Genomic DNA, 12,751 nt, shown 5'->3' on the forward strand with positions numbered 1-12,751 from the left:
TTTATCTCCTCCCCCTTCCTCTCATCGCAGGGTATTGGAGAGTAACCTACTTTTCCACTATATGAACTTACAGAAGGGGATGCTAAAAGCTTACATATCTAGGCAAAACATACATTTTCAAATATCTGACCATATTTGTTTACTTTTCAAACTATGGTAATGTGCGGTATCAATTTAGGGAGTAAGAAATATATACTGCAGTGTAAGACACCTTTTAAAAGAATTGAGACAATCAGAAAATGCGAAACACTCACTATCCTTTTCATCATATACTTACTTCCAAAATAAAACTAACACACTTGTGAATTTCGGGGGGGGGGTGCATGCAGAATTAACCTGTAAAATTTTGTGTCCTGTCATGGTATGAAAAGAGTAACTTTTACTGTAGGTTTTAGCTGTTGAACGTTTTAAAGATTATATATTTCAATGTCTTTAGAATGGACCAGTAGCATCCCTTCAAAAAATGAACTAAGACAAATAGTAATTTTTAAAGTACTTATGTGGTAGTTATTTACTTTTATCTATAACTTCATAATTCAAAGAGTTAAAGTTCCTGAAAGGTGTATACAGGTCTTGTGGGCTGTACAACTTAATTCTTGGTATCTGAAGGTGGGGGAGTTAGAGAAACACTGCTATGTAAATTTGGTGATGGTGGAGAAATGTATACCAAATTGTCATCTGTGTTTGTTTTCTCTCTATTAGAAGGATGTGAGGTTGGCCATTGGAGTGAATGGGGAACTTGTAGCAGAAATAATCGCACATGTGGATTTAAGTGGGGTCTGGAAACCAGAACACGGCAAATTGTTAAAAAGCCAGCAAAAGACACGATACCATGTCCAACGATCGCTGAATCCAGGAGATGTAAGATGGCCGTGAGGCATTGTCCAGGAGGTGAGTTCAGATAATCCCTATTGTGGGCTGTGTGCTTTCTGAATTCTCCTCCTGTCTAATCACTCTCGCTCCCAAAAAAGTATTTATCTATGAGGGAAACCTGATAATAACATTGGTGTGAATATTCCCCGTTACACTTCCTTAGAGACGAATGCTTAAACTGTGAAGAATGTAAAGTGAATATTTAATTTCATGGTACCTTGAAAATAATTTAGAAGACTACATTACAAATGAGCTTTTAAAATGATATTTCTAAAAGTGTGTGTGTGTGTGCGCGTGCTGGTTTTTTACTTTTTCTTTTTTTTTTTGCTAATGTACCATAAAAGCCAGTTCTCATGAAATCAGGCCTTTGCTCTAAGAGAAGTAGCCAACTTTCAGCTGAGAACAGTTTAGATTAGAAAGGTTTATGGAATCTGTAAAATCATCTGTATCATTACTAGTTGAAGATGACAACTTAAAATAAACTTGCCCAAACACTGGGAGGAATAAACATTGTCTTAATGTTACCACAATTAGCCGGTTCTCTTTGTTTTGATAATAATTTGTGGAAAAGAGCTACTGGTATGTGTATGTTTATTTGTGTCTTTGTAGTAATTGTGCTGATTTGTAGTAATTATTCTGTAATAACAGGATTAGGCCCACTTACAAATTAGGAGAAGTGTACATAGCTCAGGTGCTGGCTGGAGCTGAGTCCGTATGTCGAAATGCAGTTCTTAGCGCTGGTGCTGTGCTTCTGAAAGCATAATCTCTTGTTACTATTTATTTTATCACTAGCGGATGCCGCATTGCCAAAGATGAAGTTAGGATTTTTCTAGTGCACAAAGTAGGAAAGCAAAAAAGAAAGTTGTGTTTAGAAAATTGCCCTGTGAAACAGTCAAAACTTTTGTTTGCTTTCGTTCTTCCTGTTGGGCATAGCTTTTCAGCTTCGTGGCTATAGCCCAGAGAGGGAATATATATCTGCTTAGAATGGATTTATATCCATATTATGCTGCCTCATAGAGAATGTCTATGATCCATGGAGGAAGACAAAACTTAAGACTTGAAGACTCCAGTCGGCCTTTGAGAACTATTAGATCCAGATTCAGAAGCTACTATTAGGAAGGCAGCTTTTCCTCTTGAATTAGTTTTGCTTTTCTTTGCTGAGTCTTTGAAACAAAGTTTTTTTGGGTCTGCTTTTCACTAACAAGGATGGTTTTGTTCAGTTAAACTGGGTATTTTTCAGTCAAAATATATGAAAATATTTTCTTACAAAACTAATAAGCCACTTCTTGGATAGCTGAGAGCATTTAACCTGCAACCTTGTACCTAAAAACAAACCTGATGTATTCAGGTATTGGAAATAAAGACTTTCTTTGTTGTATATTGTTTATATAACTACCCCCCCATTCCTCTTCCAGCAACGTGGTCCCCCAATTGTGGTTTACGTTAATAGCAAAAATTAACCTGAAAATGCTCCTATAACAAACATGCTTATGTGTAACAAGAGCCAGCATGTTCCCCTCCCCTCTGAAACTATTTTGACCCAGCCTTGCTTGAGAATTTTGTAGGTAACAGCTAAATTTTTAACCTGTAATGTTTATTGCATTTTTATTTTTTATGCTTCAAGCAACAGTGCATTGTCTTAATAGATATAACCTGACACTGTCAACAATTAAAATTATGTCAAAACAAATGTTTATGTATCATCTGTTAATATTCTCTTTTTGACAAGTGAACCAGCAATGAACTCTTATTTAATTTACATTTAGGTTTTACCAAATATTATTTATTAGGAAAAACATTAGGAGAGACTAGCTATTGCTCTAATCCCGTATCTACATATTCAGTTTAATAAATTCAATTTTTGAGTAAACTTTAAAGTTAGTAGGTTTAAAAAATTATATTGGAATTTGTTTTATGTTTTTAAAAAAGGGAACTAACATAGGATTGTTGATAGAAATGGAAAATGACTCTGCAATAAAATAACTTCAATTTACAAATGTAGGAAATGAAAACTAGAAAGTTAATTTTGGAAATTGAGCACCAATTGATAAAAATTGGCATAACTTCCAGTGGAGTATCCCACCTTGCCTCAGGTGAGAGAGGAAAAAGTTCCTTTCTCCAATAGGTCACGGGGATTAATGGAAGAATAGAGAAGAAAACCACTTTATCCCATTTTACATCTTGACTTGATTTCGGTGATCTGCTTTGACAAACCATGCAAAAATGTAAGTCGTAATCAGGTTGGGAATACAGGCATTTTTCAGATCTTTTCAACATATGTATGGATTTTTCTCCCGTTGGAGCCAATCTTAACCTGATTGCACACAAACGCAGCCTTAGCCTCCTTCACACTGGAGCATGGGCACATTAAAATCAGCTGCTTTTCATTACTGGAAGCCATAAGTTAGAGGTCAGCGAAATGGAGTAGTCCTAAGTATATAAGATATTACACTGAAAACTATTAGAAATGAGACAATAAATGGCTGTAAGATTTAAAAACAACAGCGTAATGCTTTTGCCTATTTTCCCTTAATTATTGTATGCTTATTTGCTTTTAAACAGTGAAAGAATATTTGGAAATGTCTTAAGTCATGGATTGATGTATGACTTGAAGTTACTGTTCATTTCCAAACTTTTCTTGATTAGTTATCCTTTCTTTCATTTCTGATGACATAATCTGTGGAGTACCTTGGGCTTTTCTGACTCTCACTCTTCAGGATTCCGGTCTGGTGATCAGGAGATCTGGGTCTCTGCACCATGTCAACTCATTAATTCTATGACCCTTGGCAAGTCACTTAACCTCTCTTGGCCTCTATTTCCTCATTTTAAATTGAGGGTATTGAGGTAGGCAATCTCTAAGATCCAGTCCAGTCCTAAAATCCAATGACTCTACGACTAATTGCCAAAAGATATGGGTAGGTTTTGTGGCTGTCATGTGAAGGGTAAGGAAGAGAACTGTAAGCCCAAGAGCATTGCTTTACGACCAAGAACTGACCACTTTTCCAGTAGCTGTACTGTGCATTTGCCAAGCCTTCTACATCTGGCAGCTTTCATCCTCTTCCTTCCTCCTCCTTCCTTTTCACAGATAGTGAACCCTCAAAGACTGTCCAAGACTCTTGTAAAGTCTGCATATGACCTATGCTTTAGCTACCAAGATAGCAGGAGGATGGAGAAAGAAAGAGGAGGGGATCGTAAAAGACGATGGGAAAGAGGGAAAGACTGACAATGAGTCAGAGGAAAAACAATTGAACAATGAGTATAGGAAACAAGGGGAAAAAGAACAGACTACTAAAAATGAAGACTGTACTCAGAGCAGATGTAACTGTCTTCACTCCCCTCCCTCCCACCCTGAGCACACTAATAGAATTCATCCTGTTGGGACCAAGTTACTCTATTAATATATAACCTGCAGCTTTATCATGACTTAAAAAAAATTTTTTTTTGGCCACACCACGCGGCTTGCAGGATCTTAGTTCCGAGACCAGGGATTGAACCTGCACACTTTCAGCAGTGAAAGTGTGGAGTCCCTACCACTGGACTACCAGGGAATTCCCTAACTTGCAGTTTCAAATGGAAGGACTTTCAAGTGTGGACTATGTTGTACATTAGACAATATATTAATAGAAAAATATAAACATGCTATGATGAAATTTAAATGACAAATGGAAGAACAAAATCATGGTTGCTGCAGTACAAAGTTGGAAAACGTTGACGTACAGGGAGCGGGGGTTAGTGGGAATGTCATTTGGAGGTGACAGTAGTCTTTCACAGGATTGGCCAACACCACCTCAACCTGAAATCTTCTGTCCCATATGTAAAGTTCCATGATAACTAATTTTAATTTATTCATCAGGTGTTTATTGAGCAGTGCTGTGTACCAATCATTGGTCTAGGCATGGTATTGCTCAAAGTTCTTACGGTGTTTATTCTAGTGGGATCATGGCAATAAAAAAGTGGGTGAGTGCATAATTTCATGTGGAGATGGGAGCTATGTGAAGAAAAATAAAGCGGGGTAAGGAGCTAGTGAAAATTTGGATTGGGAGTGTATTATGTAGGGTGTTCAGGGAAATTGAGGGAGTGACATTTGATCAGAGACCTGAATGAAGGAGATCTTTTGAAGACCTAGGGGAAAGATTTTTTAGCTCTTGACTCAATAGCTATGTTTTATGAACATCATTGATTCTTCCATTACATACTAGGGAAGAGGAAGGAACTGAGATCCAGGAGGCTCTGCCTGGTCCATGGAGATGTAGCAAGTTATTAATGGTAAAGCCAAGAGTAGGACCAACGTCTTGCCCAGAAAACTCAAGTTTTCCTGTACCTTTTCCTTGTTCCTTATCATAAAATTCAAAGATAAAAGCTATGGTTGTCCAACATCGAAGAAGCTGACTTTAAACGGTCTCTCCCTCCACCCCAATGCATCATTTTACTTTGTTTTACAAATAGTTTTTAAAAACATGACACTCTGCAATCACCACCCCCTCCCAATGTCCTCCCACTTGAAATAGCTGGTGAAGCATACCCCAAAGGTCATTTCACAAGTGCCGAAGTGTTGAGCCCACTGGCTTTGTTTTGCTTCAGCCATTCCTACTAAGGCCATCTTCTTCTGTAATTTTAGTATCTTTGGTCCTCAATTAGTTGTGGGGAAAAAAATGTGATTTCAAGATTATTCTTTCCATCCGCAGTCTTTCACGATGGCCCTCCCCCGGAGGCTGTCTTGGTGGGGCCACACCCAGCACTCCTCTCTGCCCCCTTGCTCCCTGGCTGTCCAGGAGCCTTGGGGCTCTGAGCCCCTCCCTCACATTTAGTAGCTCTGTGTCTGGAATGCCCTTTCTCTTTCTGACCCATCTAAGCAATCAGACTGCTAAAGTACTTTAGGTGATGCTTTGACAGATGGTCAGATAGCTTTCTGTCTCTTTTGCTCGTGGCTGCCTCAGCTCACAATACTTCAGGTGTTAGTAATAATATGGCGCAATTCTTTAAGCCCTCGTATTTTCGTAGTATTTTCTCAGGATTGTGCTACAATTTAAATATAAAAACTTGCCCCTACCTATGATTTCAACTTGAAAACAACTCACTCCTCTTATTTGACATTACTTGACCAGCATCTACTTTTTTTTTTTTAAGTGGCTTTTAACTTGGTAGGATACAAAAGAAAATACTATTTAGCAACTTAGAACCAGAATCTCTGCAAGCATCTACTTTTCAAAAGGCAATAGTAATAAGACCTCTCCAATTTTTGTTTTCTGTATATAAACTGACAGCAACATGTGGATTAGGTATTAGATACTATAACTAAAGATGGTTGTAGATTGTGATGGATTAAACCAAGAGCAGGAAATAAGCACATTTTCAGTAGGATAGGGTCAAGAAAATATGCTTTAGACATATGTTCTTTATTTCTCTACATTTTGTTTACATTTGAGTTGCAATTTATGTGGTCTGTTTTATACATGCCAACCTCAAGAGTAGTTTGGGAGAGGATAAGAGAAAAACCTCTTTTCTTTTGAAACTTTCAGAGTTGTCAGGAATGTAGATATTGAAATTTTTATATGAATAAGAGAGCATCTAAAAAAGGGCAATTCTTGTTGCCGCTTTGCTATGCTAAATATGTTGTTTCCTTTAAAATCAGGGATTTGTGTTAGTCACTATAAATTAAGCAAATTGTACTATTTCCCAGGTACTCTGGACACACGGCAGTGAATGGTAATGTTTATTTTATAGTGATTATAAACTGGGACAGTTATTCATAAGCAGCCACATCTCAAATGTAAATGTATGATTATCTTATAAAACTGAGGTTTAACAAAGATCCACCTGCTCCCAAACATTTCTCTCAGTAGCTAAAGTATCTGAAATTCCTGCCTCATCTGTCTTAACAATGAGCCTTTAGGCAGTGTCTTGGGACGTATCCCCTCCCTTGCGGCTCCGCCCACAACCACTTTTTTTATTTTTTAATTTTTTTAAATTATTTTTTTTGCGGTACGCGGGCCTCTCACCGCTGTGGCCCCTCCCGCCGCGGAGCACAGGCTCCAGACGCGCAGGCCCAGCGGCCATGGCTCATGGGCCCAGCCGCTCCGCGGCACGTGGGATCCTCCCGGACCGGGGCACGAACCCGTGTCCCCTGCATCGGCAGGCCAATTTTTAAATTTTATTTTATTTTATTTTTTTTACTTCTTTCTGGGCAAGTGGGTAGGGGATAACTATGTGGGCACCTGGTGGTGGTGGTATTTTTTGTTTTTGTTTCTGTATTTTTTTTTAGCAATGATTTCTTTCAGATTTTCTGATTCTCACATTTCAGAGGGTAAGGGTCTGAGGAAATTGAGGAGCAGAAAAGTGGGCCCCGATGTGCTGTGCATGGGAGCTCATGGAAAGTCCAGAGAGGGCAAGATGAAGTGCAATCTTGGACTTAGACGTAGAAATACAAGGGCGTGCCAAGCACCCATCACATGGCGGCTGACGGAGGGCATATAAGACAACCTCTTCTCCAGTTGCATTTTGAGCCTGTCCTGGTGCCAGACTTGCTTGTCGGAGGGGCCAGGGAGTGAGTGAGCGAACCCACACCTCTGTGCCAGTCTCTACAGCTTCCCATCTGGAATCTCTACTTAGCCCCACTTAATTATAGTCTGGAGCAACATGTACTAGTCTCTTTTATGGGTACTTGTAAAAAGGGTTTCTCAACTACATATGCCACCGAAGGCCCGACAGTCTATGTGTAACCAGGCAAGGACAGGAAAATTCCAAAGGAGCCTTTCTTTTATGAATTCTACCCAGCAGTACGCTACTCTGATCTTAATGTAAAATATATAAAACAATTTTTACAACACTCTAAAATAAAAACAACTTTAATAGGACACACATGGTGTCAGTGGTAGATTTTTTTTCCCCTCCTCTTACAGGGGACTTTTTTTTCCTTATGAGATAAGACAGTCTCAAGTATAAACCCCTAATGATTTCTTGGAACAACTTATTTTCCTCATCAGACACCTCTCTGGGATTTTTAAACGGTGTTGATAAAAAGAGCACAGGCTGTTTGCTCATTGAGATTTCCTGTAAATACTTCTCCAGCTACTGGATTGACCTAGACTTGGACTTGTGGATATCCTCCAGGATTAGGAGGCAGAAAGAAAACATTTTCGTGGAAATAATGACAGAGTTCTACTCAAATCCCAGAGCGATTCATGTTGTCATCGTACAGAAGTGGTTAAGACGACAAAATTACTTTGTGCAGCACAGAGGGGCAAAAGGTTCAGGTAGCAAACTTTATTACAATTTAAACTAAAAATGTAAGGGCAGTAGATTTTGCTTTACAATTGAGTCTTTATATAATACTTCGGCCTAATATCCTGTGTGTCAGCATTATTTTCTTGTATTTGAGGACTTTGGAAATGAGGAGTAAAATACTTGAACTTGCATAGTCAAGAGACGTTTAATAATTGGTACTATACCCTTATAGACTGCCCGTTACTCAAACGATTTAATGATAACTTAATGTAAAAAGTATTTGATAACATGCTAAAACAAAACAAAGCCAAACAAATTTTAAAAGATCAGAACTAGGGAAAACTTAGACTAGGAACTCAGGATTGACAAGGAAAATAGACCATATGAGTATGTGTTTGTTGAAATAATTGGGCCAAAAATTTGGCCTTGGGTTTCCTACCAGGCAAAGGGAAAACATGGATATGATTCTACCTTAATTTAAAATAAATGATTACTTATAAAATACAGTATCAATTTAAAACAGCTTTTGGAGAGAAAATCACCATGTATATACACAGCACATATATACACATACATGTACACAAACATGAATAGATACACATGCACACATACATGTATGTATATATGGATGTATACCTACACATATATACATATACACACATATATACGTGGCACACACATTTATATGAATACTTCAATTTCAGGCACATTAAAGTGTTCGCAACCTGTGGGACCTACGTCGTAGAATTAAGGAAATTAATAATTCTCATAGTAAAGGGAATATTCTAGTTCCATAGGGAGATAAACACTAAACAGATTTCTCAAATGGGGAGTCACTTCTGGAGCATTGAGTAGTATGGTGGACAGTGTCTTCAACAACATCTGCACCACAAATATCTGCACTACCTTCTAGAAGGTAGAAAGCAGCTTGGGAGTGTTTATTCCTCAATAAAAGCTGAAGGTATAATAGTGAAATGTGAGATATAGAGGAACAGGCATCATGGAATCAGGACTTTCTGGCTTACCAGTTATATTTGAATGCAGTCATCCACTGGGTTCTTTCAGTGAATATTGATCCGTTTAGAACTTCATGGTATCTAGAGAATCTAGAAAATGTGCATTTGTATGGAGGGTCGGTTACCCTTTGAGCTTGTCAGTAAGCCAGGTGTCTTTTCTACCTAGTAAGATGTTCTTAAGTAAGATCAGAAGTTGCATATTTAGATGGAGAGTTATTTCTGGTGATTATCTCCCGCCCCGCACTAACATTTTAAATAACCTTTTGTGATTTTTGTTTTTTCTCTAAGGCTGGACTTCAATTATTTTAACCTGTAAAGGCTATTTGATATGAGAGAACCATGTGGATTTTGAGTAAATGCTTACTGAGTTGAATTGACTTTATTAAAATATTTTACAAGCTGCCTTCTAATTCCTGTTTCGAATCTACTTCCCCAATATAATTCAGGTATTAAGCGATGGAGCTGAGCTTCGAATGCAATCTATGATTTTTCCATGGCCACATCTACAGGTTCAGCAAATCAATTATTTAAATCAGGTTTTAAAGAAATGGGCAAATTGGCAGTGGGGAGTGATAGAAACCAAAGTTTATAGTCTAGTTAGGGATGAAGAAAATGCACATTACAAAATAACAGAAGAAGCAAAATAGAATTTGTAAATGTAAGTATCATCTTAGGCCCTGAACTGATATGAGAAGTATCCTGTTTTAGCTGTTGTGGCTAGGGGATGCTTCCTGAAGAGCAAAACATATTAGGAGAGGTGGGTGGAAAACACCTTAAAAAAAGGAGATGATTTGAGACAGAACCTTTTAGGGAAAAGATGTAGATGCCAAAGAGTACCTCGTGTGTCCAAGGGAGGATAAGCCCAAGAGCCTGGCTGGAACTCAGACTTTGAGAATGGCAGTCATAGCAGCTCACAGCAAAAATGTAAGTTGAAAACTGAGTGTGCGAAGCACCTCTATGGAAAGGACAGGATTTTGAATTTTACCTTGAACACAGTGGGGCATGGAAGCATTTTAGTGGAACACTGATTGAAGGTGGGAGTGACTGAGGGGTGTGTCAGTAAGATGTATGGAAGAAGGTAACTTGCATGTCCCCGATTTGGAGCAGAGCGTTAAGCAGAGCCTGAGTTTGGGAGAATTACCAGAGAATACTTCTGGGTTCTGATGTTTATGCATTTTTCTGTAATGCTTTGCTCTTCTAAAGAGCGCAGGATTTTGCCTTGACTTGCAGTCCACTGTGACACTTAAATCTTTTTCTGCCAACTTTCTAAGCCAAGCCATTCCCCAGTTTATATTAGTTCAGTTTATTTTTAAAAATCTAGACACATTTTGCATTCACCCTAACTGAACTATATTTGCTTTCTAACTGCTGCTTCCATTTGCCATTACCAAGACCCTTGGATGTATTAGCCCCTATTTTCTAGCTTATGATGTTAACCTTTTAATGGGTTTCCTTTACCAGCTAGCTTGGAATACTCTGACAATTTAAAGTACAAAAATTAAATATTATTCAGATCAAGGATAAAAATGATCCTACAAGACCCAATGTCGGTTGTATAACCTAAGATGTTTTTATCTAGCGTGTCGTTTACTAGCAGCTGCCTGGAACACTGGGTTGAGAAGGAGTCTGAGTTAAATGCCGAGTGCAGGAGAAAACGGTATAGTTATCAATTTGTGGTGTTTGTGGTGTGTGGTGGGAAACAATGTCTCATGTATTTGTTCGCCCTAATCCTTTAACCCTCCAAGCCCCCAAGACACACTTGGCTATCTTTGACAAATACTCATCAAGCTTCTGTTTTATACCTTTAGTGACAGTGAATGAGTGTATATTGGAAAAAACAGTGTGAAAAAATAGTGGAAAGAGTTATAAATTTGGTACATACTGGTCTCGATCACATATTGGTTGAATGGCATTGGTCAGATTACTTAATTTCCCAAAGTTTAGTCATTTATGAAATGGGGATAATAATATGTCACAGGATAATTGTGAGGAGTAAATGAGCATGTATGCAAATAGGTGAATTTTTATTATTCTGCTACATTATGTTGTAATTCCATTGTGAATTCTGCTATATTTTCCATTCTTCCCATGGCTTACTCTTACCTCTTCATGCTCTCGTTCAGATGTGACTCATCTTCCATTTGGGCCCCAATCCCACAGTTCTGGCTGTTGATGGGCATCTTCCTTAGAGATCCTGCCAGCATGTCAAACCAAGCGTAGCTGAAACATACCTTACTACCCTTTCAAGATCTTATTTTTCTGGGGATGGCTATCCTTTCCAAAGGCATCACTAGCCTCCCAGTTACCAAGGACCTCAATCCCACCTTTGAATCTCTTCCTCGCATTCAGACAAATTAGGTCTCAGATCTTTGCTCAACCACCTAAAAAGTATGCAAACTTGAGAAGTTTATTTAATCTCTTTAAGCTTCAGTATCTATATTTGGAAGATAATAACAGATGCCTGCTTCATAGGATTGCCAAGAGGATTAAGAAACATCATTCATACCTTGCCTTGCACAGAATCAAGGATCAGAAAATGTGGGTTGTTATTATTTTATCTTTTTAAAATAACTGCTCACCCAGTCCTGTTTCTCCACTGTTCATTCATTTTTATTTCTATTGTCTCTACTTGGCTTGAAGCCTTTTTATCCTCTTTACCGAGAAGATTGTAATAGCCTTTGGTAGGCAGAGGGAGTGTAGGTTAATTTGCATTCCAGCTAGCAGATGTGTCAACGTATTCAAAGTTAAACTCATTTCAACTCATTTACAGTGTAATCTAGGTGGTAAAATGGAAACAGTGAGTTCTAGAAATGGCTTGGACAGCCATTGAGTATCCTGATTAGCGTAGGGGCTAGGACAGAGCAAGCCTCAAATATTGAACGGGATGAAGGTTGCAGTATGACTAGAAAAGGTTAATAGTGGCTGAAGAGGTGATGCATTCAGAGTATAGACCTGGAATCATGGGAGGATTTGACTAAGTGAAAATGAGTAGAGGGTGAAGGGAGAAGATCAAATGAGCAAAAACGTGAAAAAATGGGATGTATATATGCTGCCATATATGTAAACATGGAGAATGTACTTGATATAATGTATGTGTCAGGAAGCAAAAGGGGGGAAATTAGGGCAAAAGGAGTAGAAATAAAGAGAAGAAGTGAACTCAGCAGATACTTCAAAATTAATAGTTACTAAATTGAGCCTCATGGATTAACCAGTGCCAGAAAAATTTGAGACTGACTGAAGAATTGCCACAGGGAGGAGACAGTTTCTGCTCATTTATGATGATTCATTTGCAAACCTCAAGTTCAGGTATGTAGTTATTCAAGAAGCATGGGTCTAGCATATGGCACATAGTTTATAACAAGTGAACTAGCTACCTACGTCATAAGAGAGTAATGAGCCTAAAGTTAGGAATGTGGTTACAGATGTATAACAGATACAGTAATGTGTGTTGCTTCACTGTATCTAAAGACATTTTTGCTATGGGAATTCAGTTTCTTAAACCCATATGTATCAGTCATTTAATCTTGAGGAGAGGGTAGGATCCATAAAAGGGAAGAAATCTCTAGCTGTAGATCCAAGAGTGCTCAATCTAATTCTATTCAGGATTTCATGGTGTGTGGCTTGTTTCGTGGCTTGCG

The 12,751-nt window shown here is 38.3% G+C and overlaps 1 protein-coding gene across 1 annotated transcript in view; it reads left to right on the forward strand.

The window, feature by feature from the left end:
- Nucleotides 1–12,751, forward strand: part of RSPO2 (R-spondin 2) — a 156,916-nt gene that overhangs the window by 100,422 nt on the left and 43,743 nt on the right. The window contains exon 5 of the mRNA XM_067711489.1: nt 703–891. Coding sequence (XP_067567590.1) covers nt 703–891 — 189 coding nt within the window. The remainder of the gene's footprint in view (nt 1–702; nt 892–12,751) is intronic.

The sequence above is a fragment of the Pseudorca crassidens genome, chromosome 17, assembly GCF_039906515.1.
Source record: "Pseudorca crassidens isolate mPseCra1 chromosome 17, mPseCra1.hap1, whole genome shotgun sequence".
Taxonomy (NCBI): domain Eukaryota; kingdom Metazoa; phylum Chordata; class Mammalia; order Artiodactyla; family Delphinidae; genus Pseudorca; species Pseudorca crassidens.